The sequence below is a fragment of the Aulonocara sp. 'chitande type north' Nkhata Bay genome, linkage group LG19 (genome assembly GCF_057382095.1).
Source record: "Aulonocara sp. 'chitande type north' Nkhata Bay isolate Kocher_YH1m ecotype deep benthic linkage group LG19, A_spYH_male_GT1.1, whole genome shotgun sequence".
Taxonomy (NCBI): Eukaryota; Metazoa; Chordata; class Actinopteri; order Cichliformes; family Cichlidae; genus Aulonocara; species Aulonocara sp. 'chitande type north' Nkhata Bay.
The window spans coordinates 12902794-12930623 of NC_141362.1; the positions used below are offsets into that span (position 1 = coordinate 12902794).

The 27830-nt window shown below is 42.4% G+C and overlaps 5 protein-coding genes and 1 long non-coding RNA gene across 8 annotated transcripts; 3 read left to right on the forward strand and 3 right to left on the reverse strand.

The window, feature by feature from the left end:
- The first annotated feature begins 107 nt into the window (after positions 1-107).
- On the forward strand, positions 108-4397 carry zbtb8a (zinc finger and BTB domain containing 8A). Of its 2 annotated transcripts, none has more exons than XM_086273929.1 (4): positions 108-178; positions 1348-2210; positions 2305-2474; positions 2624-4397. In XM_086273929.1, the coding sequence occupies exons 1-4, from the start codon at positions 126-128 to the stop codon at positions 2939-2941; spliced, it is 1404 nt and encodes a 467-aa protein (XP_086130055.1). In that variant the 5' UTR covers positions 108-125; the 3' UTR covers positions 2942-4397. The 2 variants fall into 2 exon arrangements, with proteins under 2 accessions (XP_086130055.1, XP_086130056.1); XM_086273930.1 differs by lacking the exon at positions 108-178 and adding an exon at positions 203-435.
- Positions 4398-5969: 1572 nt separating this feature from the next.
- Positions 5970-8843, forward strand: hmgcl (3-hydroxy-3-methylglutaryl-CoA lyase). The gene is made up of 9 exons (XM_086273931.1): positions 5970-6114; positions 6284-6367; positions 6486-6593; positions 6704-6799; positions 6923-7071; positions 7165-7228; positions 7325-7513; positions 8374-8499; positions 8626-8843. The coding sequence occupies exons 1-9, from the start codon at positions 6019-6021 to the stop codon at positions 8725-8727; spliced, it is 1014 nt and encodes a 337-aa protein (XP_086130057.1). The 5' UTR covers positions 5970-6018; the 3' UTR covers positions 8728-8843.
- Positions 8844-9875: 1032 nt separating this feature from the next.
- On the reverse strand, positions 9876-12610 carry gjb3 (gap junction protein beta 3). Its single transcript, XM_086273932.1, has 2 exons — positions 12462-12610; positions 9876-11773 (listed from the first exon to the last, which is right to left on the reverse strand). Exon 2 carries the CDS (start codon positions 11724-11726, stop codon positions 10866-10868), a length of 861 nt encoding a protein of 286 aa, XP_086130058.1. The 5' UTR covers positions 11727-11773; positions 12462-12610; the 3' UTR covers positions 9876-10865.
- A 3096-nt stretch (positions 12611-15706) lies between these two features.
- Positions 15707-17743, reverse strand: gjb10 (gap junction protein beta 10). Its single transcript, XM_086273765.1, has 2 exons — positions 17591-17743; positions 15707-17202 (listed from the first exon to the last, which is right to left on the reverse strand). Exon 2 carries the CDS (start codon positions 17107-17109, stop codon positions 16324-16326), a length of 786 nt encoding a protein of 261 aa, XP_086129891.1. The 5' UTR covers positions 17110-17202; positions 17591-17743; the 3' UTR covers positions 15707-16323.
- Positions 17444-21927, forward strand: LOC147306637 (uncharacterized). Its single transcript, XR_015126312.1, has 3 exons — positions 17444-17738; positions 17856-17945; positions 18193-21927. It is a non-coding gene; the product is annotated as an uncharacterized LOC147306637 (long non-coding RNA).
- ppie (peptidylprolyl isomerase E (cyclophilin E)) lies at positions 18476-27075 on the reverse strand. 2 transcript variants are annotated; one of them, XM_086273764.1, is made up of 10 exons: positions 26998-27075; positions 26625-26723; positions 26487-26530; positions 25232-25258; positions 24738-24819; positions 24549-24652; positions 24336-24459; positions 24033-24218; positions 19563-19705; positions 18476-18689 (listed from the first exon to the last, which is right to left on the reverse strand). In XM_086273764.1, exons 1-10 carry the CDS (start codon positions 27026-27028, stop codon positions 18621-18623), a joined length of 909 nt encoding a protein of 302 aa, XP_086129890.1. In that variant the 5' UTR covers positions 27029-27075; the 3' UTR covers positions 18476-18620. The 2 variants fall into 2 exon arrangements, with proteins under 2 accessions (XP_086129890.1, XP_086129889.1); XM_086273763.1 differs by lacking the exon at positions 26998-27075 and adding an exon at positions 26823-26971.
- Positions 27076-27830: the final 755 nt, after the last annotated feature.

The following is a 27830-nucleotide window of genomic DNA, read 5'->3' on the forward strand; positions in this document are numbered from 1 at the left end:
AGCACTGTGCTCCAGTCGGTCTAACCGGGTTTCGGTCTTTAGGGCTGAGCAGGAAGTGCCTGACTGTGGACCCTGGACGAGCAAAGAAAAGAGCGGAGGGGGGGAAAGGCAAACGGGAATTAAACATGGATATGGGGGCGAGCAGGCTGTACAGGGCGCCGGGTGAATCGAGCCACCAGTGAGTATCGATGGATTTTGTCAGGGGGGGTAAGAAGGCGTGGGGCGTAAGCGGGTCCTGCCGACACCTCGCGCCTGCGAAGCAGTCGCTCGCTTTGGGCAGCAGTCAAATCCTCCCCGCTGCTCGCCGGACCTCCGGAGAGAAGTGGGGGTGGTCTTGAGGATGAAAACGGGCGTGTTAGTGCGTCGTTGCCCTAGACTGTTACACAATGCGAATAGATGTGTTTTTCCAGCTCGCAGCGCGCTCACTTGCCGGAGGTTTGTGTCTGTTTTTCTATTGTGTGCTGGCTGAAGCCTGAAGTGGGCGTCGCTCCAGGACAGACAGACTGGGCTGCCCGCTTTCCTCTCGCAGGACTGCAGCACTGTCGTGTTGCTTTGTAGGTCGAAGGATGTCTGATTTTACGCGGAAGAGCTCGGTGGGGACGGTAGTCTTGATTTCGCGTGCCGTGAAAGGCACCGTGGAGTCCTGCGGGCGGGCGTTGCACCGTGGGTTGTCGGGCGCTGCGGAGGTTGTCACACAGCCGCGCTGATGGCTCATTAAACACGAAAGCGTGCAATCCCGAGCCTGCACGAGCACGGATTGAACAGGTTACCGTGAAATGAGAACTGTTCTGAAAATCAGGGTGCTGGACATTTTTTTTCTCTTTGCGTGTCCGGCTGCAGTGTTTTATTTTCTCTTCCTACAAGTCTGACGCGTTTACTCCATCGGGGGTTTCCGGAGCGCGTGAGACCTCAGAAATGATTAAAGGTTTTGTCACCCGATGCTCTCTGACTGACTTGAGTCGGGTGTAACCCATTAGGAGAAGATTTTGCCTGAAGGATCCTTCAACAAATCAAAATGCAGAAAAAAGTCAGGTGGGCGGGCCCTCTGCTGAGCCCGTGTAAAGACAAAGATGCAATAATTGACAGCTGCAAGCATGTGGTGATGCTGCTGTGTTTGTTATGCTCAGATCAGTGTGCCATGATTACCATTGTAGGCTGTTACCAGACCATTAAAATCCAGGAGCCCGTGTTTCCTTTATTTATCTGTTAATTTGGCATTGGGAGAAGTTCAGTAATAAATGTCCACCGGGTCTGCGGGACCTCTGTCATTTCTTATTTTCTTGATAAAGAAGTGAGTGTGTCCTGCATACAGAGCTAGTGAGCAAGCTGTCATGTTGTCTCCTGCAGGCAGCCTCAGAGGTGGTTCAACACGGCCGACATCACAGTGTCTCACCAAAGCAACATGCTGAAGCAGCTCAACCAGCAGCGTCGCCAGGAGCTTTTCTGTGACTGCAGTGTGTTGGTGGAGGGCCAGCTCTTCAGGGCTCACCGCAATGTTTTGTACGCCAGCAGCGGCTACTTCCGCATGCTGCTGTCCCAGGGGCCCGATGACTCTGTCAACGCCACCTTCGACGTCTTCAGCCCCGAGACCTTCACCGTCATCCTGGATTTCATCTACTCCGGCCAGCTGGACCTCTCCAGTCACAATGTGATTGAAGTTATGTCTGCAGCCAGCTACCTGCAGATGAACAACGTCATCAGCTACTGCAAGAACTTCATCAAGTCCTCCTTGGACATCAGTGTGAAAGATGAAGACAGCGATCGCTGCCTCAGCTTGTCTGAGACCTGTAGCTTTACCAGCGGAGCAGGAGAAGACTCCACAGAGCAGCATCAGGGCCCCTGCTCTGTTAGCCCTCCACCTGCGCTCTGGACTCGGGACAACTCCAGATCACAGTCTAGCTTTATGGGAAAGGACTCGGACCAGGATCCTTCGGCCTCAGCCCTGAAGACTGACCCTAACAGCCCTGTTAACGAGCTCAGTGCAGATGCAGAAGACCTCCAGGACCCTCAGGACCCTTTGTACACCTTGCCTGGATCAGAGCGTCGGCGTGGAAAAGGGAGCACAAAGAGGCGAGCGTCCAACAGCGCTCGGTCCAACCAGCACGAAGACTTGGACATCCAGGAGGCACGGACACGAAAGGCTGAAAAGGCAGAGGAGCTTTACGCTACTCTACCACCGATTGTGGGTGTTATTGGACACTTTAATAAAGGTGTGTGCTGCCAGAAGATGATGATGACTGGAATACTTGGACAGAGATGATAGGAAAAAGTCAAATGTCACAATTTCTCTGTTCCTCTTTGCAGATTCGAATCCTACCATGCGCTTCAAATGCCCCTTTTGCACACACACAGTGAAGAGGAAAGCAGACCTGAAGCGTCACCTGCGCTGTCACACCGGGGAGAGGCCGTATCCATGCCAGGCCTGCAATAAGCGCTTTACTCGCCTGGAGCATCTACGCAGCCATTTTGAGACAGTAGGTGTTTTCACAGCAGATGGTAAATTTACACTTTCTTCTGTGTCTGTGTCGGCTTTCAGCTCCAGGAAAACAAGCTGCTAAACAAATTTACTCTAATATTGAATAAATCTTTATCCGATCTTTTCTTTTTCTTTTTAATCTCCCAGATTCATCAAGCCAGGAAGCTGGTGTGCAGGAAGTGTAAGTGTCAAGTGACCGAGGAGACCGGGCATGTGGTGTGTGAGGGCACGAGACGCTACCGCATGTGCACGGCGTGCATCCAGGAAGTGGGCTGTGACGACGTCCCCATGAACAGCCTGGAGGGGCACAACGAGGAGCCGGCACTGTTACTGGGCGTGGACGGGGAGGAGGAGGGGGACACAAAGAGGAGCTGGATGGTGACTGACGACGATGACCTGGCAGAAGACTCGGGCGCCGACCTCATCATCCAGCAAGTGGACGTCAGCGACGAAGAGCTGCAGTGAAACTGGACCAAAGTGTGCGTGTGTTTGTGTGTGTGCAGATGCGTAACCATATTTGAAGTGTTTGTGTTTTAAAGTGCCCCTGGTATGCTTATTTTCAATTTAGGGGTTTACTACAATAAGTTTACATTCATTAGTATTCAAAAATCATTTTTCTCATATTGTACTGTGCATAGTGTTACTGCTGCTCCTCTTTTCACCATCGGCCTGAAATGATCTGTTCTAGGAAAGCGAGGTATCCAGCCAGAGTTACAAGTACCCCAGAGAGTACTTTAGCAAGAGCAGTTAATTAAATTACAATTTCATTAAAGAATTGATTGAACTTAAAGAATTTTTGGCAGATAATTAATTGAAAGTAATGGTTAAAAAGAAGAATTGGGCGAAAATAGTCATGCATAAATGATTCAAACATATAAGAAATGATCAAAAATGAAATATCCTGCTAAAAGCACAGCTAAAATCTTTAGCTAAGAGAATATGCAGTTCAAATGGTTCAATAGTGGATGAATATAACAGTTATATAACAGTTACAATTAAAACACAACAGAAAAATAAAACCTGTTTTCTAGGCTGTATTATAACACAACTAAAGATGGTTAGCCGTGCAGCATTTTTGTGATTTCTACTGTCATTAGTTTTTTTTTTAATTAAAAATGGAATAAAAGAAATTCACCAGGTCTTCAGTTCATCAGCCGGAGGGCACAAAAGCTTGTTTTCATTCTTCCAGCCTCGCAGAATACTTGGTTTGCTGACATGTTTTACATTTCGTTTGTAGAAAAGAGAAAAATGGCAGACTTTTAGGCAGTTGGTGCAACTGGATGTAGCTGAGGCATTCTTTGTTTAGCTGCTAAACTGGCATTTTACATGGTGACATAGAGAAGTAACGGAAGAACAGCCAGTTTCACAGGCAGTTTCACTTCAGTGTTTTGTGTGGGTGGGTGAAACTTTACTTTTAATAAAGGTGTGAAGAATAGGGAAAAACCCCAAAAGCTTAACAGGGGCACTTTAAAGCCATGCAGGAGAGTTTATGCATAAAATGTGGGATTCACTCATGTAAAAACATACGTTTATGATATGTTGTGTATTAGTTTAGTCTTTTCTTATCAGTTTGTTGAGCTTTGTCAGAAAAAAAATGAAGGTTTTCTGTTAAGCTTCATAAAGATATGCAGTATCTGAAGCATGCATATTATGTGTTTCCTTTGCTTCAATCATAATATGATATTATAATCTTTTCAATAAGCTTTTTTTTCTCTCGTGCATGAAAAGCTTTGGTCCTTTTGGCTGCTTTCTGCCAGCCTTTCAGCAAAAAGGTGAAGAACAGAATGATCACCTGTATCCTGTAGGGACAGTCTTTTTAAATGTTTTGTTATGATATGCAGTATGATACAAACGCATAATTTATTTGTTTGTTTGTTTGTTTTTTACTTTTGGACACATTAAAGATATTTTTATAAATTTGTTTCTGGGTCTTTAACTTTAATCACGAACAACCGAACGACTTCTCATTCAAAGGAGGCTCTGTTTTTTATTATTCTTATAGGAGTATTAAATGGTGTAAAGTAAGATAGAAGTAAAGTCATAGAAAAATAAATACGATAAAGGACAACGATTGTGGGAAAACTGGTAACAGTGAAAAAGTGCAATAAACTAAACCTGAAAAAATTATAAAATTTTGTACATAGTTTTGTCATCTTGGAACAAATACATCAGTATATACAAAAACTTTACAACTCTGAATGCAAATTGCATGTTACCAATAAAATCAATTCTGGAGTCATTACGGCATCTGTGATGGAAAAGTTTAAATAATAAACGACAAAATATTACAACAATGTTGAATATAACCTATTTAAACAGGGGAAAATTGGATCAAGATGAAAAATTCAGTCATCTTCCAGTTAATTATCTCACTTTCTTGTACCTCGATGTAAACTTTCTATAGTTTGCTTTCATAATGGTGTGTTTTGTAGACGCTGACAATGATTTTCTTACATCTTCAAGAATGTTCTTGGTTCGATGTTGTGGGGAGGTTTTTCTTAACCATGGAAATAATTCTGTGATCATTCACTTTAGTTGTCTGCTGAATTTCTTGCTATTCCTCTGATACACCTACTTTTGTTCTTTAAACCTTATTCTGAAAGTTCCTGTCGTGGAATTTTTTAGTAATAAAGTCTGCAACACGGTCAGCTGTGGTCAGGCTATTTTAATTACTGCATGCAGGAGAGCCAACACACATCAAACATCACAGTTCACAGTCATGCGAGCTCTGCCCTTAAGATGTTGCAGGTCTCTTTTATACCCACACACAGCTCTCGGTATCTTTTCCGTTACAACAGGTTTTTTGTCCCATGGGCTGTTGCTGGGCAGAGAGCAGTTTCCCATGAAGATCCCGGCACTGGTCTTCTTGGGAGTTTCGTCCTTGTACGCCCTTACAGTTAGCAGATAACACAGTGAAACATTGTTTCACAAGGTCATATTGACACATAATGTGAAAACTAGAATTTTCCCCATTACATTACAGATAAAAGCTACCAAACACAAGTTCAACACTTCGACAATAAATCAACTCTATATGTTTTATCTGGTTAAACTGCCTTGCCATTTACCACTGAAGCTCTGAAAATGAAGGACCACGAACACATAGTCTTTCATCCATAGTTTGCCACTGTAATAGTGTACAGATGCAAAATTACAAATATTGTGGACCTAATTATATTTTAAAAGGAAAGGAAACATATCTGGCCACAAGGAAAACCAAAAGTGAGCTAAATTAAAAATTAAAAGATAATAATTAATAATCTGGTTTTGCTTGAAGTTTCTTCCTGCTAACATTGAGTTTTCTCGTTCCACTGTCCACAAGTGCTTGCTCACAGTGGGTCGTTTGATTTTGAGTGTATTGTAGAGGATACAAAGCGCCTGGAGGAAACTATTATTGTGATTTGGCGCGTCATAAATCATAAACAATTCTTTCAGTTCCACCCTTTCGCCCATAGATGGCGTCCACGCGGTGCTTTCGTGAGCCTGTGAGGACTCCGCGCCTGGAAGGGACGTCGTGACGTCAAACCGGAGGCTGGACCATCATGGCGACTGTCATGAAGCTCGTCCACAGGAACGCTTTAACGTCGCTTATGGGGCAGCACTGCCTGTCGTTCAGCTCCGCGGCGGCGCACAGAGCAGTGAGTTTGAATTGTGTGTGATATGACGCGCTGCTTAGATGCACGGCCGTGTTTGTCCGCTAGCTGTTAGCGTCCCCTGCTGTTATGCTAATTGTCGTTACATGTTCGAGGCCCCTAACCCTAGCTGATGGTAATTTAACACCACTTGTTTCTTCTGTTCGTGTTTTAGGCTGGAGTAAGAGCGGCCCAGGCTTTTCCAGGGAAGGTGAAAATAGTGGAGGTGGGACCAAGAGACGGCCTTCAGAATGAGAAGGTAGCGTGTGTTTACGATGGCGCAGGCGCATAGTTCGTGCTTTGCGTCACCAGGTGATAACAGAGTTACCCGAGTTAGTTATGTCGATCCTTACATAACCAACTCTTTGCACTTTCAGACTCTTGTACCAACAGAGGCCAAAATTAAATTAATTAACATGCTGTCAGAGTCGGGGCTGTCCGTCATTGAGGCTACCAGCTTCGTCTCCCCAAAGTGGGTTCCACAGGTGAGTATGCACACGCACACACAGTGCTGGCACATCCGGCTAAGGGCAATACACAAACTGCATGACTTCTTTCTGTCACTGCTGACCGGTTTCTGTCATCCAAATGTTAGATGGCAGACCAGGTGGAGGTGATGAAGGGTATCAGCAGGAAGCCCGGGGTGACTTATCAAGTCCTCACCCCCAATCTCCAGGGTTTCCAGGCTGCTGTGAGTGTCAAGCATCCAATCTCATCAACCGTCACTACATAAACATCCTCCATCGCCATCTTCACACACAATCGTTGGTGCTTCAGTTTAATTCCTCACAAGAAATGCTCTTATTTACTTCAGGTCAAGGCAGGAGCCCCAGAAGTAGCCATATTTGGTGCTGCGTCTGAGCTCTTCAGCAAGAAGAACATAAACTGCTCAGTAGATGAGAGTTTACAGCGCTTTGACGAGGTTATGAAAGCGGCTAAAGAGGCCGGTGTGCCAGTTAGAGGGTAAGAATAGTGGCCTCCCCTCAACTGTCAGCAGATCTTTAAATCACTTCAATTGCCCTCTAATTCTTGCTTATGTGCTTCTTGTCATCACAGTTATGTCTCCTGTGTCGTCGGATGCCCGTATGAAGGCAAGGTGGCACCTGAAAAAGTGGCACATGTGAGTTATGGCTTGTTTTTAAAAAAAAAAAAAAAAAAAAGCAAAACTATTTTGCATTAATTGATGTTGCCGCTCAATCTGTCCTCTGCCTCACAGGTAGCTAAGCGGCTATACTCCATGGGCTGCTACGAGATTTCTCTGGGTGACACCATCGGAGTGGGAACTCCAGGCAGCATGACTAAAATGTTGGAGGCAGTGATTAAAGAGGTGCCCGTCAGTGCGTTGGCGGTGCACTGTCATGACACCTATGGCCAGGCTCTGGCTAACATCCTTGTAGCTTTACAGGTCAGGCTGGTTTGAGACTATTTTGTTTACACACACATATTTTAGGGCTGCCACAAACGATTATTTTGATAGTCGACTTGTCAGATCATGCATCCATTGGACCTGAAATGTACAGCTTATTGCTCCAGCATGTATCTGCTCTTACATAACTATCATTAGCTTACAGCTTAAAGTGTTTAAGGTATGTGCTCCCTAAAAATAAAGATACGATGACAGTTTATTAAAGATTAGATTAGGTAAAACTTTATTAAAAAAATTGTTCTTGAATTCAACCATTTCTAAGACACGTGGGTGAAAATCACCTGACGTTAGTGTTCTAGGGTTAATCTTTGAGTAATGCAGAAGGATAATTGGGTGTCCTTTTAGCTGATCTGTTGTTTGCAGGATTGTACTCAAATATTTGATTTCTTTAGGCGGGGTTTGTATCATCAGGCTTGAGTTTGCCTCACTGTTGCCAGCTTGGGCGCTACTTTTTAACCTTCTTTAAAAAAATACAGAGGAAAAACATTATTTGTGGTTCTGCTTTTCGGAGCAGGAGAGTGAGGAACACCTCTCTGTACACCGAGTGAGCTGCAGCAAGGCTGACGCTTTTATTGTTTGTAAAGGGGGGAAAAGGAAGAGTTGTTCTGTTGCTTCCAATTTTCTTTCTGTGTGATTATATAGAGGAAGTCACATGACAGCCATTAACTTCCAGCTGGTGGTGCCATGTTGTTTGTGTGTATTTTTTCTTAATCACCCCATTTTGCTGTTGATTACCACTCAGTCTCTTTAAAAGAGAACCTGGTATTTTTGAATAGCTGCAGCTGGTCACTGTTGTCTGTTTTCCTGATTTCTATGCTTTGTGTTTGTTTGTTTTTCAGATGGGAATCAGTGTGGTGGATTCATCAGTAGCTGGACTGGGAGGCTGTCCCTATGCCCAGGGGGCTTCTGGGAATGTTTCAACTGAAGATGTAGTTTATATGCTGCACGGACTTGGAATTCAGACGGTAGGAGGACTTCAGACTTTGTCTGCGTCGATGCTGCTCGATCTGCTACCTGGCTGCTTGAAGATAATTACGACTTCCGTGCTTAAGTGCTCTAATATGACCTCTTAAATTTTGTCTGTACCCCAGGGAGTCGACCTCTCTAAGCTGATGGATGCTGGAGCTTTCATCTGTCGAACCCTCAACAGGAAAACCAGCTCCAAGGTGGCACAGGCAGCCTGCAAACTGTAGAGGAACGACAAACCAGAGGCTCTCTCTCTCTCAGACTGAACACTAAAGCGTGATTATGTAACCTGGAGCTGTCTGTGTTTTTTGTTGGGGTTTTTTTTGGGGGGGGGGGGGGGCGTTAATTTATCTTCTATGGAAGATCGGGATCAGTAGGCTATGCCAGTCAAATTGGAGTAAAATATCTAATTGGATATTAATATGACAGCATTGCTGGAACGGTGCCTTATGTAAAGTAAGTGTAATCACATCATGACCTGTGTGCCTGTGTTTTAATAGTGTGCTTGCATTAGTTTCCAGGCACTGGCGAAGCCGACATGATCGCCAGACTTTGTTTATAACAATAAATTATCCAGTAAGCATCTTGTGGGCATGGATGACATCACCGTTTGAGTTTCCATCATTCTCCATCCTCGACTCAGGCATTGAGCTGGCTGGTGAAAAACTGTATTGACACAGGTTATTTTTATTTTAAATGTATTTATTTTCAAATCTAAAATCCAAATGTTTCTGTAGACTTTGTTTTAAAAATAAAGATTGATAAATTGTCTTGAATCTTAAGGATCACCTGTGTCTTATCTGGTATGATTCGTGGCCTGAAAGGTAGCTATACCTATACTCACATTTATTTTGTGCTTTTTAACCGTACCTCACACCCACAGCCAATTTAGAGTCATCGGTTAACATGACATGTACGTCTCTGGGCACCAGAGAACATGCAAACTCCTCCAGAAAGGCCCCAGCTGGGTTTCAAACTAGTACCTTGTAACGATGAGTTTGCAATGCAAGTCAATGGAGGTGAGAGTGCATCTTCACCATTTCTATAGTAATTTTCCAGCTTGCGTAAATGACTCAGGATAAAAACGGTTCCTGCTACACCTTTTAAAACCGGCTTTGTGAGCCTGACAGGCAGATTGAGATTCCAGAAATGTCCGCTAAAGATCTTAGACAAGCAAAGCCCGTAGGAATGAGTCGGTGACCAAAATCTAAGTTATGTAGTTATCTAAATTCTAACTTGTTTACAAATGTGAAAGTTGTCAAAGGTATGTTGATTTTTCAAATCAACGTATGTTTTTGAAACAACTTGAACATAATATAATGACAAGCAGACGTCCCACCTGATCACAGATCGGCCTAAAAAAAAAAAAAATTAATCAAGGGGATTAAAGGCAGCTCTTAATAGCAACAAAGTAGAGGATGAAGCTAGGGCTGTTTTTAGACATTTTAGGCATTTGAACTGGCATGGAGTGACGCTCTGATAAAAGAACAAACAGAAACATATTCCAAACATTTAACATCTTTACAATAATAAAAATGAAATAATAACAAGGACAGGAAATACAATTCCTCAGAGCTTCCACAGTCGCCAATGAATGACTCACAAAAATACTTGAATACAGTTCCGTGGGCCGTGTGTGTGTCCACAGTCTTCCAGCACTGAATTAAACAGCAGCATTCCTTTCACCTTTAAAATCAACAGTGGTCTTGGATCAGACGGCGTTGTGTACAAGTACGTCAAAACACAGCGTGTCTACAGCATAAACTGAGACCAAGCAACATGTCTACCAAGGATTCAGAAGGAACAATGCAACAACAATAAATGCATTTTTTGTTACCATAGTTGATCCTAAATGCAATAGAAAACTCATTTTTTAAGCCAGTTTGCACAATTTCTACTATTCCTCAAACATACGTATCACCAAACGAGCCTCCACACTCTGCTGCACAACACTTTACTATAAAACTGGGAAAGGAAATCCATGATTTAAGTTCAAATTAAAATAAAGGGATCACAGAAGCAAAACGGGAAGTAGGGTGCTCAGACATGTGGATACTGGCAGGGAGGATTCATTACCACCACCAACCCCTCACCGCGCAGTGAACCTTTATTAAAAAATTCAAACCGCATATCACTAAAAGACCAATTTTGCTTCAAGCCAAAACAAAAGTTCATGTGCTCCTTAAGTGTTGCATGTGGACACAAGGGTCCACAGGATGAATCCAGTACTGATGACTCAACTTCCAGGCTCTGACAGAATGTAGTTTGGCTCATTGTTCTGAGTCTCTCATTTTTTTAGTTCTGTCTTTGGATTGCAGCCCAAACTCTGCAGAGCTTTTGCTCTTTGGCCTGGTTTCAGCTCTGATCATGAGATAGATAGGTTAGGAGCAGAGGCTCGTATCTTCTCCTCAAGTCTGATTGCAGATGGTCTGTATGGAGGAGACTTGTATGAAGATTTGAGGAATGAAGGCTTTTCCTTTAGATCATGCTTCGACCCAACACGGTTGGAGTTGTTAAAGGGGTCCTCAAAGTCGTCATGTTGGATGTCCATGGCGCGGTTGCGTCTTTTAACCTTTTTTGCACACTGTACAATGCGCTTGTAGATGAGATAAAAGATCTCACAGATATTCAGGACAATGCAGAGGGCTGAAGCTCCGACCATGAAGTATGTAAAGACTTTTTTTTCAGTGGGGTGACCAATGTAGCAGTCCACAATGTTCGGGCAAGGCGACACTTCACACTTGACCAGCCTTGGCAGGTAGAAGCTGTTGTATATTCGGTGGAGGATATAGAGGAAAGCGATTTCAATGCCCGTCTTAGCAAAGAGGCTGATCAGGTAAGTCCACCATAAGCCGCCATGTTTCTTGCCCGTGTTGTTGTACAGCTTGGTGTTCTCACCATGCTTGGCCTTGTACTTGCGCTCACGGTCATCACGATACGCCACATGCATGACCACCATTAATGATGGACAGGTGACAAAGATGAGCTGCAAGGCCCATAGGCGGATGTGGGAGATGGGGAAGAAGTGATCATAGCAGACGTTGGCACAGCCGGGCTGCTTGGTGTTGCAGTCAAAGTCCTTCTGCTCGTCACCCCACACTCGTTCTGCTGCCACCACATACACCAACACCCTGAACACAAACACCACTGACAGCCAAAGACGCCCAAATGCCGTGGAGTATTTGTTCACCCCACTGAGGAGGGCTTGAAAGGTTTTCCAGTCCATGGTCTAGTCTGGCAGTTAAGTATCTTGGTAGCAGTTTCTCTTCAGACCTGGATGTGGTAAAATGAAGAATGGTTGAGCATATATTCACTATCACCTGAATTATCTGCTTTGAGACTCTGAACGTTAGTGTTTGTGAGCTCTTACATACGAGGCTTTCTTTAAAAATAAAAACATTTTCTTACTTAAAAGGAAAAAAATGGCACTGGATCTTGTAAAGCTGATTTTTTATTTAAAAACAGCTCCCACTTCTAATCTATCAGTGCTACCAGAAACACCCACAAACGCAATTATGAGGAGGCTTCGTGCCAGCTTGATCAAAAAGGAAATAGCTGAGCCAACACTAACACACCCAACCTTATACACATAAAATGTACTTTTTGGAACTTTATAGTTAAACAGTTAAACATTAAAAGGAGATATATAAGCACCAGTCCTATCATGTTAATTTGTTTATGAGTAGACGCGGGTTCTTGGAATCTTTACAGGTCGTTAAAAAAGCCTTTTACGCACGGGCTGTCTTGGGTTTTGTTTAGTTTTTTGACTTTTTGGACACCGCGGTACGTACATGGCTCTTCTCATTCACCAGAGATAAATTACAGTTACGTAAATTGCTCCACAAAAGTCCGCGAATCGATCACTCAGCCTGCGATCATTTCCAGCTTGCGCAAACGCGATGTACATTTACGAAGTTTAAATGTCAAAATCAAGAGGAGGAAGAAAAAGGTTTTCACTAACCCAAGAAGGTTAATCCATAATTGTTCCAAACCGATGATCTGTCGTTTCTTTTAGTTCGTTTGACTCCTTTAGTGCACAGACTTGGCTCTGCTCGCCAGGTAAGGGAGCGCAGTGCTGAGAAATGTCTTTGTGGGTGTGGTTAATACGAAAGACTAGAACCTACCCCCAGATTTTCCTCATCTCCCTCTCTCCATGTGCCTCTTGTTCGCCAAAACAGTATAAAAACTATCACAGCAACGAACTGCGTTGTTTCCGGGTAATTCTGGTAGGATTTGAAAATACGGGAGCAATCACCACACTTGGTTCAAATGTACTGGTGGCAATCTGGGGACCACCAGGAATCATTCTGAGGGTCTGAAGATCAGACTTATCATCACTTCACAATGAATAAGAGTTTTCTTCCCCACACATGTACCTTCTGAGGTGTACCAATATTAATCTGACTGATTAAATCTCATCGAACAGCGTTAACGGGCATTAAACCCCTTCAATATATTACTTATTTATTTTTCAAAGGGTTAAAAGGCAAAGCACTTAGCTTCATTTTTTATGTTTGAGGATTCCAAGAACAGGGTTTGCTGCCTTGCCTCAACTTGTTTCTGAGTGCTTAACAGAGTAGACTAAAAGGAGGACACACCCTAAGGTGAATACATTTTTTGTTGTTATGTGTGACTCTTCCTCTTCATGTTGAAACTTTCCCTACACTACTTTTTTTTTTCTTCTTTTAACGAGGTTAAAGCAAAAGATTAGACTTTTGTTAGCGGGGAGATCAGTTTATATATTTGTTTGATTTGTGTTCTTTTCTTTGTAAATGAATCAGTTTTCTTCTTTCAAGGCTGAATATTGTGTTTCCTTTATGCTTTTTGAAACGTCTACTCGTCTCAGATAACAACTCACAAACTCCCAGAACGCTCAAGCTCCTCTTCATTGTAAGATCATAAGCTGCAGCTTTTGTCTCCTCTTTATCATCTGTAGGTTAAAAACTATTGTATTATTTTGCAGATGAAGATCCTGTCTGGAACATCCAATGTCTGTTTGTTTGAAATTCCAGGGCCTTGCTACAACTTGCCAGCTCTTGTGCTGAAAGCATTTCTATTCAGTCTTTGAATACAAATAATATAATGCAATAACATAAGTCAGGTTTGTTTGTACTGTTTAGTATCACAAACACAATGCCCTAATGGGTTTGATACAGGCTCATAATAGCCATGTCTCCCCACCAAACACAAAAGTTAAAATAAGTCCAGGAAAAGTTCGCAGAAATCACAGAAGTTCCTGTTCAGGTGTCACATGCACGGTGCAAAACCAAACCTGATCATCAAGTTAAGTTACTGTTACTCTTTGCACCTTGTAAACCGCTTAAAAGACAAAGATATAATAAGAACTGTGAACCAGAACCAGGTGAAAATGTGCACAACCACAATTAATTCAACTGTATATCTTTAAATGCTTTAGAAAGAACTTCCTTTACATATTCCAGTCTTGCATTCAAACAACAAACACCTTTGTGTCATTTTGTAAATGTAAAAGCAACACTAGATGCAGATTGTTGGAGTGGTGCTCTCTTTAAATGACATGGCTGAACTTGAAGCTTCAGCTGTAGCTGAGCTTTTCAGGAAATCCTCTGAGGGCAGGGCAGCACAACATCAGCAATTCACAACTTAGATCAGTTCAGTGGACAGAAATTACATTCAATTCGGGGAGGGGTTAAAAAAAAGAGTCTTCTAGACTGTAAATGAAGAACTAGTCAAGGCAGATGAGGCACGCCTGGAAAAATGCAGTCTGTGACTCAACCGTGGCAAGTCTTTACGTGAGAGGCCAAAACGACAGGATAAACACTTCTCTGGTTGTGATGAAAGTAAGGAAACAGAACAGAGGAAGTTGGTGCAAGATGAGAAGATACACCAGGGAAGGTCTGATGATGAGGCTCATTAAAGAAAAGACCCACACAAACAGACCACATAGAACAAGCACAGAACAGAGCTGAACATAAAGCTGCTCTAAATTTCAGTGCCAGTTTATATTACACAATACTTTATGTGACGAAGGTTAATAAAGTTATTATTGGGTTATTGTCATCACCAGAAAATATCAACTATCAAAGGTCCACGTTCGTCTTGTGCCTTTTCCCTTGTGGAAGGATCCTCTAAAAAATCTTGGACTAATTTATGTTAATAAGCCAAATCATGACTGGTCACACTGCTTCAGGAAAACCTGCATTGTTCCATGACAGGAAAACATTATGGCCTTAACTACAGTTATTCTCATTTCTAATGCATCTAATTGTGCTGGACCTGGTGGGAAACAACCACCTATTCCAAAGTTTCTCCTACCAAAAGCCCCAAACTCAACAACAGCGAGTTAAATATATAAGACAATGTAAACTTGCAAATATTCTCATTTGTGGCAGACGGTACCAGTGAGTTTTGGGGGCATTAGTCAAATAATCTCAACTACTTAAGATTCTCTCAATCAATATTTAATTCATCTCTAGATGGGCCCAACAAGGACCTCTGGCAGCCTGGAGAATATTTCTGAAAGTTCAGGTAATTTTAAGGATCGCTTGACCTAAGTCATGTACACACATACCAAAACAAAATTTTCTGCTTAGTGCACATCTGTCATATTTCTGATGGCATTCCACAGTGAAGGTGAAAGTGGCTTTCCTGAATGTTATTACGATAATCTACAGACCTCAGGGGTAATTTTTGAAAAGAGTGTCTACTAAAATATACTTTAACACTTCCAGTTGAACATTCACGTCTACATGTCTCAATGAGAGCAAAAAACTCTCTCCTTAGATCTACTTCATCTCTCTTACAGTGTAAATACTGAAGCTGTCCATTCAGAATAGCAAATTCCTGTGCTGGGTGGATCCACACGTCAGCAGGGATGAAACAAACCGAGGAGTGGGAGGTTCCTGCTCTGCCCGTTTTAAAGTACCAATCAACTGTAAAAAGTTATGAGGGCGCTGCTCATGGCAACAAAGCAATTTGTGCAGCCAATGAGAGAGGGCCTTATGAAACACACGGATGAAGGAAGAAAACAAGAGAAGAAAGTCTGACGCCTTAGTCCAACCACAGAACCTCTAATCCTTTTCTGGACAGGCCGCCTGCTTTACATTGTTCTGCATGGGAATCTGTTTACTGGAACTACAGCTCTCATTCTGAAGTTAATACAGTATATGCTGCAGTGTGTGGACCTCTAGGACTCAACCCTGCACTAATAAAAACACACTCAAAATGCAAAATTATAATCTTTAATGAAAAATAATCACAACAAAACTGCATCTCAGTGCAGTGAAATATAAACACCCTGATATCACTGACTGCTCTTTGTTCTCTACTGCATGTACACAGGAAATACAGAAAGTAAAATGCAGCAACTTTCCAACCTTTTGATAAATAATGAAAAATACAGTTCACCAAGAGTCTGACACACTGAGTGTCTGAGTCAGAGGGAAAGACTGCACACAGTTTGAACCAAACATCTTGAGGCTGGGCAAGAGCAGAAGGAAAATCTTACACACAAACCACATGTGTTTGTAAAACCTTACTCGCCAAACCAGCGAGTGACTCATGTATTTGATCTCAAGGCTCAGTTGGACACCGCTTTGCACAAATTGTTTTTTATTCTCTGCAAGGGCTAAAGAAATGTAAACTGTAAAATAAGTCCCTACAGCAGAGAGGAGTGCAGAATTTAAACTTTTAAAACCATATAGAATAAACTACACTGCAGTTCAGTCTCTGAGAAGAAGAAAAATCTTCTGTCAAGTCTTTTAAGGAAGTTGCTGTAGAATGGCGAGAGACAGCTTTGCTTTCCCATGTCTTTTTCATAAAGTCTGTGTAATGTTCTCAGTATCTCAAGATACGACGACATAGTACGACTTCTTTTCAGTGGTGCCTTGTTCCGCTGACTTTAGAGCGTTTGCCTCCATCAGTTTGCTTCCGCTGGACATTGAGTGGGTGATGACCTGACGAGAGTGATGGGCTGAGCTGAGAAACTCATGGCAGCGTTTTCCGACTAGGTAGAGGATTTCAAAAAAGGAGAGGAGGATGCAGGCCAAGCTGGTGACCACCATGAAGATGGTGAAGATTCTTTTCTCAGTAGGCCGAGAGATGAAGCAATCCACCGTGTTGGGGCAGGGAACCTGTGCACACTTAATGAGACTGGGGAAGCTGTAGCCCTCGTACATGTGGTAAACGAGGAAGATGAAGGTGGCGTCCACGCCTATTTTGAAGACCAAAGTCAGGATATAGGTCCACCACAGGCCTCCACGCTTCTTGCCCGTGTTTGGGTAGAGACGCTTGCAGTTCTCGCCATACTTTAGCTGATTTTTCCGTTCTCGGTCCTCCCTGTAGGCGACGTGCATCACCACCAGGAATGAGGGGCAGGTGACGAAGATAAGCTGGAGGGCCCACAGGCGCACATGGGAGACGGGGAAGAAGTGGTCAAAGCAGACATTATGGCAGCCGGGCTGATTTGTGTTGCATGTGAAGTCTTTCTGTTCATCTCCCCACACCTTTTCTGCTGCCACCACAAACACCATAATTCTGAAGAGAAAAACAACCGAGAGCCAAACTCTGCCGAAGGCTGTGGAGTATTTGTTCACTCCGCTGAGGAGGCCCTGGAGAACTACCCAATTCATGATGACTTTTGTTCACAGTCTGTCTTCTCTTGCTGCTGATGGAAGAGAGAGGCAGCCGTTGGTGGAACAGACCAACGTGAGGGATGAACTAGCCTGAAACAAGAAGAAAACGCAGTCGAATCACAAATGCATAAAAAGGGAGAAGAAACAAAGTGTGGAGGAGCTGGGTCATAAGCGTACACGTTTGCGTGTTTACACGGATTTGGGGTGACAGTGAAATACACAAATCCGTGTAACGCGAGCAGAAAAGAGACTAAAAACGTATACAGTGTGTTTTCAGTTGCAAAATGTCTGACTTTGGCAATCATCTGCGTGCGGAGTCTCAATCCGTCAAGTCAAACCAGCCTTTCCACTTCACACAGTTTTAACAGTTAACGCGTAATAGCGCAAACCAAAGTAGACAACAAGCACTAAAAATCCACTGAAACAAACTCGCTTTAATATCTGAGCAACTCCTTTACACATGTCTGTGAATACTCACAGTTTAAACCCAGATGTCGCGGTTCAAAGTCGGAGCGCAGGAGCGGAGTTTGGACGAACCTCTCCGATGACACTCTCGGAACATTTCCCGACAGGATGGGAGTGGAAGGGGCGGAGTCGCTCGTCTGCCTCGAGCTCAGTGTGTTCAGGTGAAATAACTGCTCCACCTAGAACGTGTTCAGTCATGGGGAGTTATTTTGGCTGCTTTGAAATATGCAACAATAATTCCGATGCAACTTTTTTTCCTCCTCGCTGTTATTTTTTAGAAGACTAATTAAAAATCAATGATGTGGTGGATCCTGTTCAGCTGGGAAACAACAAGCTTAAGCAGAGACAGGCAACAGGCACAAGTTAAGGTAAACTGAAAGAATGCATATGTCTATTTACACTGTCTGCTGCACGTTTGTGCTAATTTGCAGTTTTTTTTTATCTGCATATTCGCTAAATAACGTTTCCCGAACAAAAGTCATTTCAACATTAAAATTTTCTGTAACGCCAAACGTCTACTTTCATTCTTGTTCTAAATGTCTTTACATTAGAGTTAGATTTATTTAAGTATATTATGCCTAATTTGCATATTACTCTTTGCTTTATATTTTGCAGTTCACATTAGATATTCCTGGATTGGAACCGGCCCCTCTCTACTTTTGTGAGGGGCAGCCAAACGGAGGAAGCGAGCTTTAAAGGGAGGATGGTCTTTAAGTGAGTTGCACTAAAACCCAGGTTAAGATTAATTGGGATTATTTGAATCATGCAAGAATAAAATTACGAAGCATATTAGGTCCCTGTAACCTTGCAAAACCATACAACAGTAAATATGTGCAAAAAATGGCCTTCACTGTGGAGCTTTGAATAGGTAAGCAGATAAGACAATCAAAGAAACATGTTTCATTATAAAATGAGTTTATTGAAATATTTACATGGCAGAAGATCTGGTTTCAAAGTACAAAACAGCAAAAGGTCATCTTGCTCTCAGACATGTGCCGCTTACACACACACGCACACACACACACACACACAGTGCTTTTTATTCACACATACTCTCCACAGTCCGAGATGATCACTTTCTGCTTCGGCTTTCCGTCTTTGGTTCCCTGAGCCTGCAGAGAGAAAACAACAACAAGTTATCTGACATGACACGATCGTTCACTGTCAGTCCTTTAAATGGTAAATGGCCTGTATTTGTATAGCGCTTTACTAGTCCCTAAGGACCCCAAAGTGCTTCACACATTCAGTCATCCAGCCATTCACACACTGGTGATGGCAGCTACATTGTAGCCACAGCCACCCTGGGGTGCACTGACAGAGGCGAGACTGCCGGACACTGGTGCCACCGGGCCCTCTGACCACCACCAGTAAGCAACGGGTGAAGTGTCTTGCCCAAGGACACAACGACCGAGAGTGTCCAAGCCGGGACTTGAACCGGCAACCTTCCGATTACAAGGCGAACTCCCAACTCTTGAGCCACGATTTAAAAGTGACATCTACAGGGCCACAGTAGTCCAAGCTGTCTCTGCAGATCATTCCAGAAACAGGGAGCCACGCGTTTGAAAGCGTTGTTGTCCGATTCTGTTCTGAATGTTGTGAGAGCTTTTATACTAGTATACTGAACATTCCACCCCCATATTCAACATCCTTTGCTCTCCACCATCTCTCTTCTGCACATGTCCAAAACATCTCAGCATCGCTTCCTTAACTTTGTCTCCAAGCTGCACAACCTGGGCTGTTCCTGAGAATTTTCTAAACAGAAGGTCCACCACTGAAACGCTCCAGATGCAAAATGAAGGCGTGAAAAGGCGAAACAAAACTGTGCTGGAGAGGTCTGTGCACCCATCCGGTGCATTCCCAGGTTTATGGAGCACAAATACTGGTGTATATTGAAAAAGAACAGTTTTTTCTTAACAAAAACCTTTACAAAGTGAAACAGCCAACACCATTATAAAGAAAACTCCTACTGCAGCTTTGACCCTTACCTCCATTGCCCTGAGTACATCCATCCCCTCCACCAGCTCTCCAAACACCACATGTTTGCCATCCAACCAGTCCGTTTTGTCAGTGGTGAGGAAGAACTGAGAGCCGTTTGTGTTTGACCCAGAGTTCGCCATGGAGAGTTGCCCTGTGTGCATAGGAGACAACAGTTAGTCAGTCAGCCCTGCCTGAGTCTAGTTCTGCTCGAGGTTGCTTCCTATTAAAAAGTAGTTATTCCTTTCCACTTTCATCAGGTGCTGCACATAGGGGATCATCAGATTTTGGGGGTTTAGATCAAATACCGTAGACCATAAACGATCTGCTTTAGTGAATTGGCAGCATTTCAATAAAACTAGCTTCAACTCTTTCCATCCATTCGCTTCCGCTTGTCCTTTTTCAGGGTCACGGGAGCCTATCCCAGCTGTCGCAGGGCTAACACACAGGGACAGACAACCATTCGCACTCACATTCACACCTTTGGGCAATTTAAATTAATCAATTAACCTATCCCCAATAAGTGCATGTCTTTGGTGGGAGGAAGCCTGAGTACCCAGAGAGAACCCACGCAAACACGGGGAGAACATACAAACTCCACACAGAAAGCCCCCGGCCTGATGGTGGAATTGAACTCAGGACCTTCTTGCTGTGCGGCAACAGTGCTAACCACCATGCCACCCACCACATTCAACTGAATGTGGAAAATATGTTGTTACAATATGTCTGCACAAAGTCTGTGATAACATTACCAGTATTGCAATGATAAAACGTGTGTATTAGCTATACAGGCCTATTGTTCTTCTTTATCAGGTCCAGTCTGCTCGCATAAGCACCAAACGCTGAATAGCCTCGATCCACTCAATCAACAAAAGTAAAAGAATTCAAACATGCTTTTACTGAGGTCAAAAATCTGAGGGTAAATACATGCCACGAGTAAATAAAATAGCTTTTCTTATTCACTGTGGATTTTGCAATGTTCGTTCTGCACGTTCATATAACAATGATGAAGAAATTATGATTTATCAGTCATCTCTATGTCATGAGTCTAAAATCATGCCTTCTGTGCAGAACCTGCCTACATATAGCAGTGCTGATAACCCAAACAAAAACCTAGAGCACCATGATAGCTGGGTAACGTTCTTTGTGTTATGACAGGGAATGCGCACGTTAACACGCTAATAAAAATATAAGACTCTTGAAGTTACATTTTTAGCCTCTCAGCAGGTAACAAAAAGTTATAGATTAGAAGTGGCACTACGAATATTACAGTAACACACCTGCCAGGTTTCAAGTGATCACAGATCGAGTTTGTCACTGAGATGAGTCTTCCATGTAGGATTTGTTACTGCAAACTGTGAGCTATTCCAGTATTTACTTTCCTTTAGTCAGTTTGTTGAGTGGGTTGTGCCTACATAGTTAATCATGTAGCCTGCAAACTACTTTAAAAAGAACTCAATTTCATCTATAACGCTAATTTTAAAAAAGCCTTTGCGTCAGTAAAGTTCAAAAAATCCACCAGTAAGGTTCATTCTTCGTTAAGGCATTACTGTAGTTTTCAGGCTAATAATCCTGAAGTGCCAGAATTACACTTAGTGCCATTTATGTTAAATAGTAATTGACAGTAGTGTTAGTTTAAATAAGTGTTAATTAAAAGTCAGATAAAAAGATTATTATAGCAGCTCTTAGTTACGATGGTATGAGAAAAGTGGTGAGAAAAGTAAGTTTGTCATGAAAAATCCCACTTGTTTGACTCGTGTGAATGCGATTGGAGGATGGACTGATCTGTTACACTCGCTAACCTGTGACTGAATTCTTGACACAACGAGTTATTTGTGTTTCCTCACTTGATTTACGAGTTTTCAGCTACATATGCAAAGAATTCCAAATGTCAGCAACAGCTCTTCAGTCATGCCACGTTGCTTTTCAACGCTTTAGCAATCACAGGTTTGAAACAAAAATGCTGGCGTGTCCAATCTGGTCGTAGGAACAGGAAGTACGAGCCAACACACCTTTGTCTTTTGTTGCGCTTCTGACGTAAATCACAAAAGAAATGATTCACACTGAAAGACCCATTTTTCCAGTGTTAACAAATCTGGAGACTCTCACCGGATGCTCCTAATTTTATTCTTGGTGATTTTAACAATTGTAATCTTAAGAAATCACTGAACAATTTCTTTCAATATGTCACTTGTCCTACAAGGAATAACAAAACGCTGGATTTGTGTTATGGACCAATTAAGGGGGCATATAAGTCTGTGGCCGGACCTGCGCTAGGTTCTTCGGATCACAATGTTATTCATCTCCTCCCTGCTTACAGATCTGTGATTAGGAGGGAGAAGGCCTGTGTGAAGCGGACTAATGTCTGAACAAAAGACAGTTGTGTTGCCCTTCAGGGGTGTTTGCACTGACTGGTCCTTGTTTCAAGAGAGCACTTCTGATTTGGATGAACTCACCGATGTGGTGTGTAGCTACATCTCTTTTTGCAAAGACTCTGTGGTTCCAGTCAGAGAATTTAAGACTTTCCCTAATAACAAACCGTGGCTCTCTAAAGATATTAAGGATCTGATTCTTAAAAGGAAAATTGCTTTCAATGAGGGAGACGTTCCCACTATGAGAATATTAAGGAAGGAGGTGAGGGCTGCAATAAAGATTGCCAAGATGAGGTATAGAAATAAGATTGAGGCAGAACTCAGCAGTAACAACCTCAAAAGAGCTTGGCTTGGTATGAAAACAATGGCAGGGCTACACACGAAAGGTAAAAGTAATATTACCTTAGAGGGGTTTACCTCTGACAAACATCTGGCAGACAGTCTTAACAGTTTTTACCTTCGTTTTGAGAACTTTGACTGTTCTAGGCAGACCAGCACACTGAGGGAAAAGACTATCACTCCCCCATCAATTTGTATTGATGAGAGGGGGGTAGATAATCTTTTTAGACACACTAAAAGCAAGAGTCCTGGACCTGACAACATCTGTGGACAGGTACTGAGAACTTGTGCTGATCAGCTGAGTGGGATTTTTCACTATATCTTCTCACTTTCTTTAGAGCTACAGACGGTACCTAAGATTTGGAAACATGCTATGATTGTTCCTGTTGCTAAGGGCAGTTCTCCTAAGGCACTGAATGATTTTAGGCCTGTGGCTCTGACTTCTTTAGTGATGAAGACATTTGAGAAGATAATTAAGAAGGAGATTTTAATGCAGGTTGAACACCATCTTGACCCCTTCCAGTTCGCCTATAGAGCAGGAAGAGGTGTGGAGGATGCTGTTGTCACACTCCTGCATCTCTTGTATAAGCATCTTGAGGCCCCTCACACCCATGCAAGATTATTATTTGCTGACTTTTCATCAGCATTTAATACAATTCAACCCCTCTTACTTGCTGACAGGCTTTACAATCATTTCAAGCTTGACACTAGTCTGGTCAGCTGGGTGACAGACTTTCTGACTAATAGGTCACAATGCGTGAGGGTAAATCATGTCTTTTCTGATGTGCTCTCCTCCTCTACTGGATCACCCCAGGGTTGTTGCCTCTCTCCCCTTCTGGTCATTCTGTACACGAATGAGTGTCGCAGCAATTTCACGAACAGACATATCCTGAAGTTTGCTGACGACACAGTGATCGTCAGTCTTCTAGTGGGGGACGAGTCAGGCCATGGACAGGTTGTAGATGATTTTGTGAATTGGTGTGATGAGTCCTTCCTGTCACTTAATATGTCAAAAACTAAAGACATGATTATTGATTTTAGGAAGTCCTCTTATAGCTCATCACCCACTATCATTAAAACTGCCGATATTGGGATCGTTGAGAGTTATAAATATCTAGGTGTGGTACTTGACCATAAACTGTGTTTTGAATCTCATGCTGATGCCACTACTAAAAAAGTTCAACAAAGACTGTTCTTTTTAAGGAAAATGAGATCTTTTAATGTCTCATCCGAGATGTTGTCTTTGTTTTATAGAAGTTTTATCAAATCTGTGATGTCTTTTTGTATCGCTGCCTGGTTTGGTAACCTGACGGTGAAGAATAAGAATCGGTTGGGACTTCTGGTAAAAACTGCTAGCAAAATTTCAGGGCGCTGGCAAGATGGACTTTTGGCCATTTACAATAGAAATGTGCTTAGAAAGGCTCATTCTATTATTAATTGTTTGAACCAACCACTTCACAGTGAGTTTGAGTTGTTGCTTTCCGGCCGTCGTTTTAGAGTACCTCCGAGGAGGACTAAAGGACTCCAGGTCTCTTTTATCCCCACTGCATCTTCTCTCCTCAATGGCAAATAACTGTCCTTGGACTTTCTATCACTATTATTGTCATTATTATTTTATAGTATTGTTCTGTTTATTTATATCCTGCTGCTAAACTAATTTCCCCTTGTGGGACAATAAAGAAATTGAATTGAATTGAATCAGCTAAAAACCAGGAGCCTTGTTGACATGCTTCACTGCACCTTCTCAGAACAGTATAAACGACTGCTCACCTGGAGCTGTGTGTTTAAGGACAAAGTTTTCATCATCAAACTTCCGGCCATAGATGGACTTCCCGCCGGTGCCGTTGTGGTTGGTGAAGTCGCCTCCTTGGCACATAAACTGAGGGATGATGCGGTGGAAGCTGCTGCCCTTGTAGCCGAAGCCCTTTTCGTGAGTGCACAAGCAGCGGAAGTTCTCTAAAATTAAAGAGAAGAGTTGTTCTAACAGATAACACAGGTTTCTTTCTACACACATGGAGACCAGTTCAAAAAAAGAGGAAAAATTTGGGATTTGTAGCATATACACATACACACCTGCTGTCATGGGAACAATGTCAGCCCGGAGCAGGAAGCGCAGTCTCCCTGCTGGCTTGTTGCCGATCTTTATGTCCATGTAGACCTGAGGATTTACTCTGCCCTTTTTAGCCGGAGGCTCACCCTGCAAGAACAAATTACCGCCTCACATCTTAACAGATTTATAAAGGGAAGACCTCACAGAGACACAGATTAGAAGTGAAATCCTCTCACCTCCTGAGCTGTAGTTTGGGGTGTTTCTCCAGCTGCTGCCTCTGCCTCAGCTTCTTCAACGGACTTCCCAGAAAACTTTTTCAACCAGTCATCATCCGACCACACTGCAGGAAAGGAAGACTTAAAGTTTGAACCGCTATTGTTTTTTTTAAAGAGACAAACAAAATGTATGAAATGTTTGTTATTCACCTGGTCGAGAAGAACCTTCTTTGATTCTCATGGGTTTGGCAATATTGACGCGGACAGTCCTTCCAAAAAGTTCAGACTCATTCTAGAGGGATAAAAAAAACATTTTAACAATAATCAAGCAGATTAAGGTTTTTAACAGAGTGACGTTATCTGTGAGTGTCTGCATAACAACCATACTAAGAGCTGCTCCAGATCTCAGACTACTAAGGAAACCTGCTTCAGTGCTTCCTTTAATACCTAATTTAGCAGATGATACACTAGACTGTCCTTTATGACACTTAATGAAAACAAATGATCAGGTGACTGCTGTGTTTTCAATCATGTGCCACGACTTTCTAATATTTAGGGTCGTGGTGGGGTTGGGGACTATCCCCGTTGTCATAGGGCGGGAGGCGGGGTACACCCCGGACAGGTAAAAGGGTTCTTTTGATGCTGTTTTTTGGCTATTCAATGGGAATAACGTCTCTGGTCTAGCAGTTATATGAGAAACTTACCATGTTATCAATAGCTGCTGCAGCATCCTGCAGAAGATGAGAAAGAAGCCGTAAATAGGTTATGAGGACAGAAATATGTTTCTCCTGAAGTCACCAATAACCATTCAAATGACTCACTTTGGTAAATTCCCAGCTCTTAAAACGGCAAGATGCAGATGAACGCTAATTAATGACTAATACCCAAGTTAATACTAAGTGATGATGCCACGCCAGAGAACAAACAAAACTACTTCAACAAGGAAGTGGAAGATCATATTAAGATTTAATACATTGTCATTTTTAATTTAAATAAAAGTATACAGAGCAAGATCATCATGTGCATAAAATAATCTGTGATTGGGTCATTTTACCTCAGTTCATCAAATTAAAACAACAACAACAAAAAAAGATGGATATTTCAAAAACGAGAGAGAACATCAAACTTTTTTGATATAATATGAACACAAACTTCCTCTTCCTAAAAGCGATGACTTGGATTTGGTAGGTAGTGTCATACCTGTGGAATTACACACTCGAGATGAATGAAAAGGTGTTTTTGTAATATGTGTAAAACCATTCACCTAATGTGAACCCTGGCCTTAAAGATACTATGTGCCTTACTGGGGATTTATGCTTCAGTGAGAAATATTATAACTGCAAACCCCTTTGAAACCCTACATCCTAACCTACAGCATAACATGATGTCCAGCTCCCACAAAATCTAACTACATGTGGGGTCGATGCAGCCCACAGCTACTGTGAGTGGCCTGCCGCCGTCAAGCAAATTCCTGGAGGATGATGGCTGAAACTATCAGAGTGGATGTGAGAGAATGTACAAAGAAGTGGAAGAACTGGAGGGACAAGTATGTTTGACCCTTAAAAAAACTGATCATACAAGCACAAGGACCCAGGAGGAAAAAAAAAGTAGCAGTGTTTTATTTGTTTCTATCATAACTCACAGCATATAAAGCACCAGGACATGACTGTTATCTAGCTTTGTAGATAACAGGTTTTTTAAATGATATCGGAGGAATATCCAAACAGCTGCCTATCTTCATCCCCATTAAGTATTTTTAGTAAGATTTTTAATGACAGCAGGGACCTGACATTTTGCATAATCATTATTAAAAAGAAATTTTTGCCTGGAATTTTTTTTCAGGAAAATCTGACCTGACATAGAATGACCCAACGATACTTGTTCCACTGCTGTATCATTTACATAATACCGTTAATAGGCTAATATTAGCACACTGTAGGCTGTATACGCCGGACTCACCTCTGCAAGCTCAAATTCGATGAATGCAAAACCTCTGTGCTTCTCTGAAAATGTAAAGCACAAGACAAAGCCAACACTTTCATCTTGTGCTGCTGCAGGGTTTATTGTTAATCGTGGTTAAAACGGTCCTGATCTTACCCGTTTCATAGTCCAGCGGGATCTGGATGTCGATGATGTCTCCAAAGGGAATAAAGGCAGCATGGAGCACCTTCTCATCCACCTCTTCTGCTAAACCACCTGACGTAAACACGCATTTTTAAGATCCGCATTCCAAAAAAGGGAAAAACACTTTCAACAAATACAGTGTAGAGAGCTGGGATAACGGACAGTATTTACATGCCGGGTTAAACGTGAGCTCATTTTTCGGGCTAAACTTCGCTTTCGCGCGTCTTTGTCGTGTTCCTGACATGCGCAGAATTACTGTTACGATACAGATTTATAATACAGTCGTAAACTCGTAAGCTACATACACTCAAACAGCGAAAATTTAACAAAAACGGCCATAACGTACCCACATACAACACCCGCTTGTTAGCCGCCATATTGGATTTAACCCTTCAACTTTGAACCCAGCAGCTTCCTATTGGTGGAGAGAACCAGAACTAAAACAGGCAGCCTCGGATTACTGAACTCTACCGCCCCCTGTCGGAGGAACCTCCCATTATTACAATAAACTCTGAATTTTACTTCAATTTGGATTTAAATATTTGTAGTTTTAAAGCCACGATGCAATCTGATCTTTGCTTTGATTTTTTTTAAATTAATCTATTTTTGTCCAAGACCGTCCCGCTTAGTTATCAAGCCTATGTAATCAAATTACAGGAAATAAGTAACTTTTATCAGCCTGGGTCACACTTGAAAAGTGCCATTAAATCATAGTTACATTGCCATGGATTACTTTTTTGTTTCTCTTTAAACTGCCACTTTAAATTGGTGTAGAGGGAAGATGTTAAACCATTTTATCACTGGGTTCCTCGAAACAAGTGAAGAAACCCTTACAGGCAAGCTTCCATGTTAGTAAGCCAAAAATAAAATCATTTGATGTGGGTACAGATTTGATTAAATAAAGGCACGAGCAACAACTTACAGTTCACAGTGTAAAAACAATGGAGCATAACTTGGTAAGATTGCTTAGTGGCAAAAACAAGAGCAAAGCAGAAATTTAATGGCAGCATCCAACGTGAAGGCAGAGTTAAAACATACTCCGAGGTTTCCAATAGAAGACTTAGCAAAAATGGCAGGAGGACCTAGAGTTTCCATTACTTTGGGCATAAAATTCGTAAAGGCTCCTGTTTTCTCTTTATTAACTTTTAATAGAGTCAAACTAATTTCCACATGTCTCTC

Coding starts and splice junctions, on each gene's coding strand:
- zbtb8a (XM_086273930.1), top strand. CDS start 341: ATGAAAACGGGCGTGTTAGTGCGTCGTTGCCCTAGACTGTTACACAAT. Junction 436..1,347: donor AGCGCGCTCACTTGCCGGAG/GTTTGTGTCTGT, acceptor TGTCTCCTGCAG/GCAGCCTCAGAGGTGGTTCA. Junction 2,475..2,623: donor TACGCAGCCATTTTGAGACA/GTAGGTGTTTTC, acceptor TTAATCTCCCAG/ATTCATCAAGCCAGGAAGCT.
- hmgcl (XM_086273931.1), top strand. CDS start 6,019: ATGGCGACTGTCATGAAGCTCGTCCACAGGAACGCTTTAACGTCGCTT. Junction 7,072..7,164: donor GCCGGTGTGCCAGTTAGAGG/GTAAGAATAGTG, acceptor TTGTCATCACAG/TTATGTCTCCTGTGTCGTCG. Junction 8,500..8,625: donor ACGGACTTGGAATTCAGACG/GTAGGAGGACTT, acceptor TCTGTACCCCAG/GGAGTCGACCTCTCTAAGCT.
- gjb3 (XM_086273932.1), bottom strand. CDS start 11,726: ATGGACTGGAAAACCTTTCAAGCCCTCCTCAGTGGGGTGAACAAATAC.
- gjb10 (XM_086273765.1), bottom strand. CDS start 17,109: ATGAATTGGGTAGTTCTCCAGGGCCTCCTCAGCGGAGTGAACAAATAC.
- ppie (XM_086273763.1), bottom strand. CDS start 26,895: ATGTCAGGAACACGACAAAGACGCGCGAAAGCGAAGTTTAGCCCGAAA. Junction 24,219..24,335: donor CATTGTTCCCATGACAGCAG/GTGTGTATGTGT, acceptor CTTTAATTTTAG/AGAACTTCCGCTGCTTGTGC. Junction 19,706..24,032: donor CCTTAAACACACAGCTCCAG/GTGAGCAGTCGT, acceptor CTATGCACACAG/GGCAACTCTCCATGGCGAAC.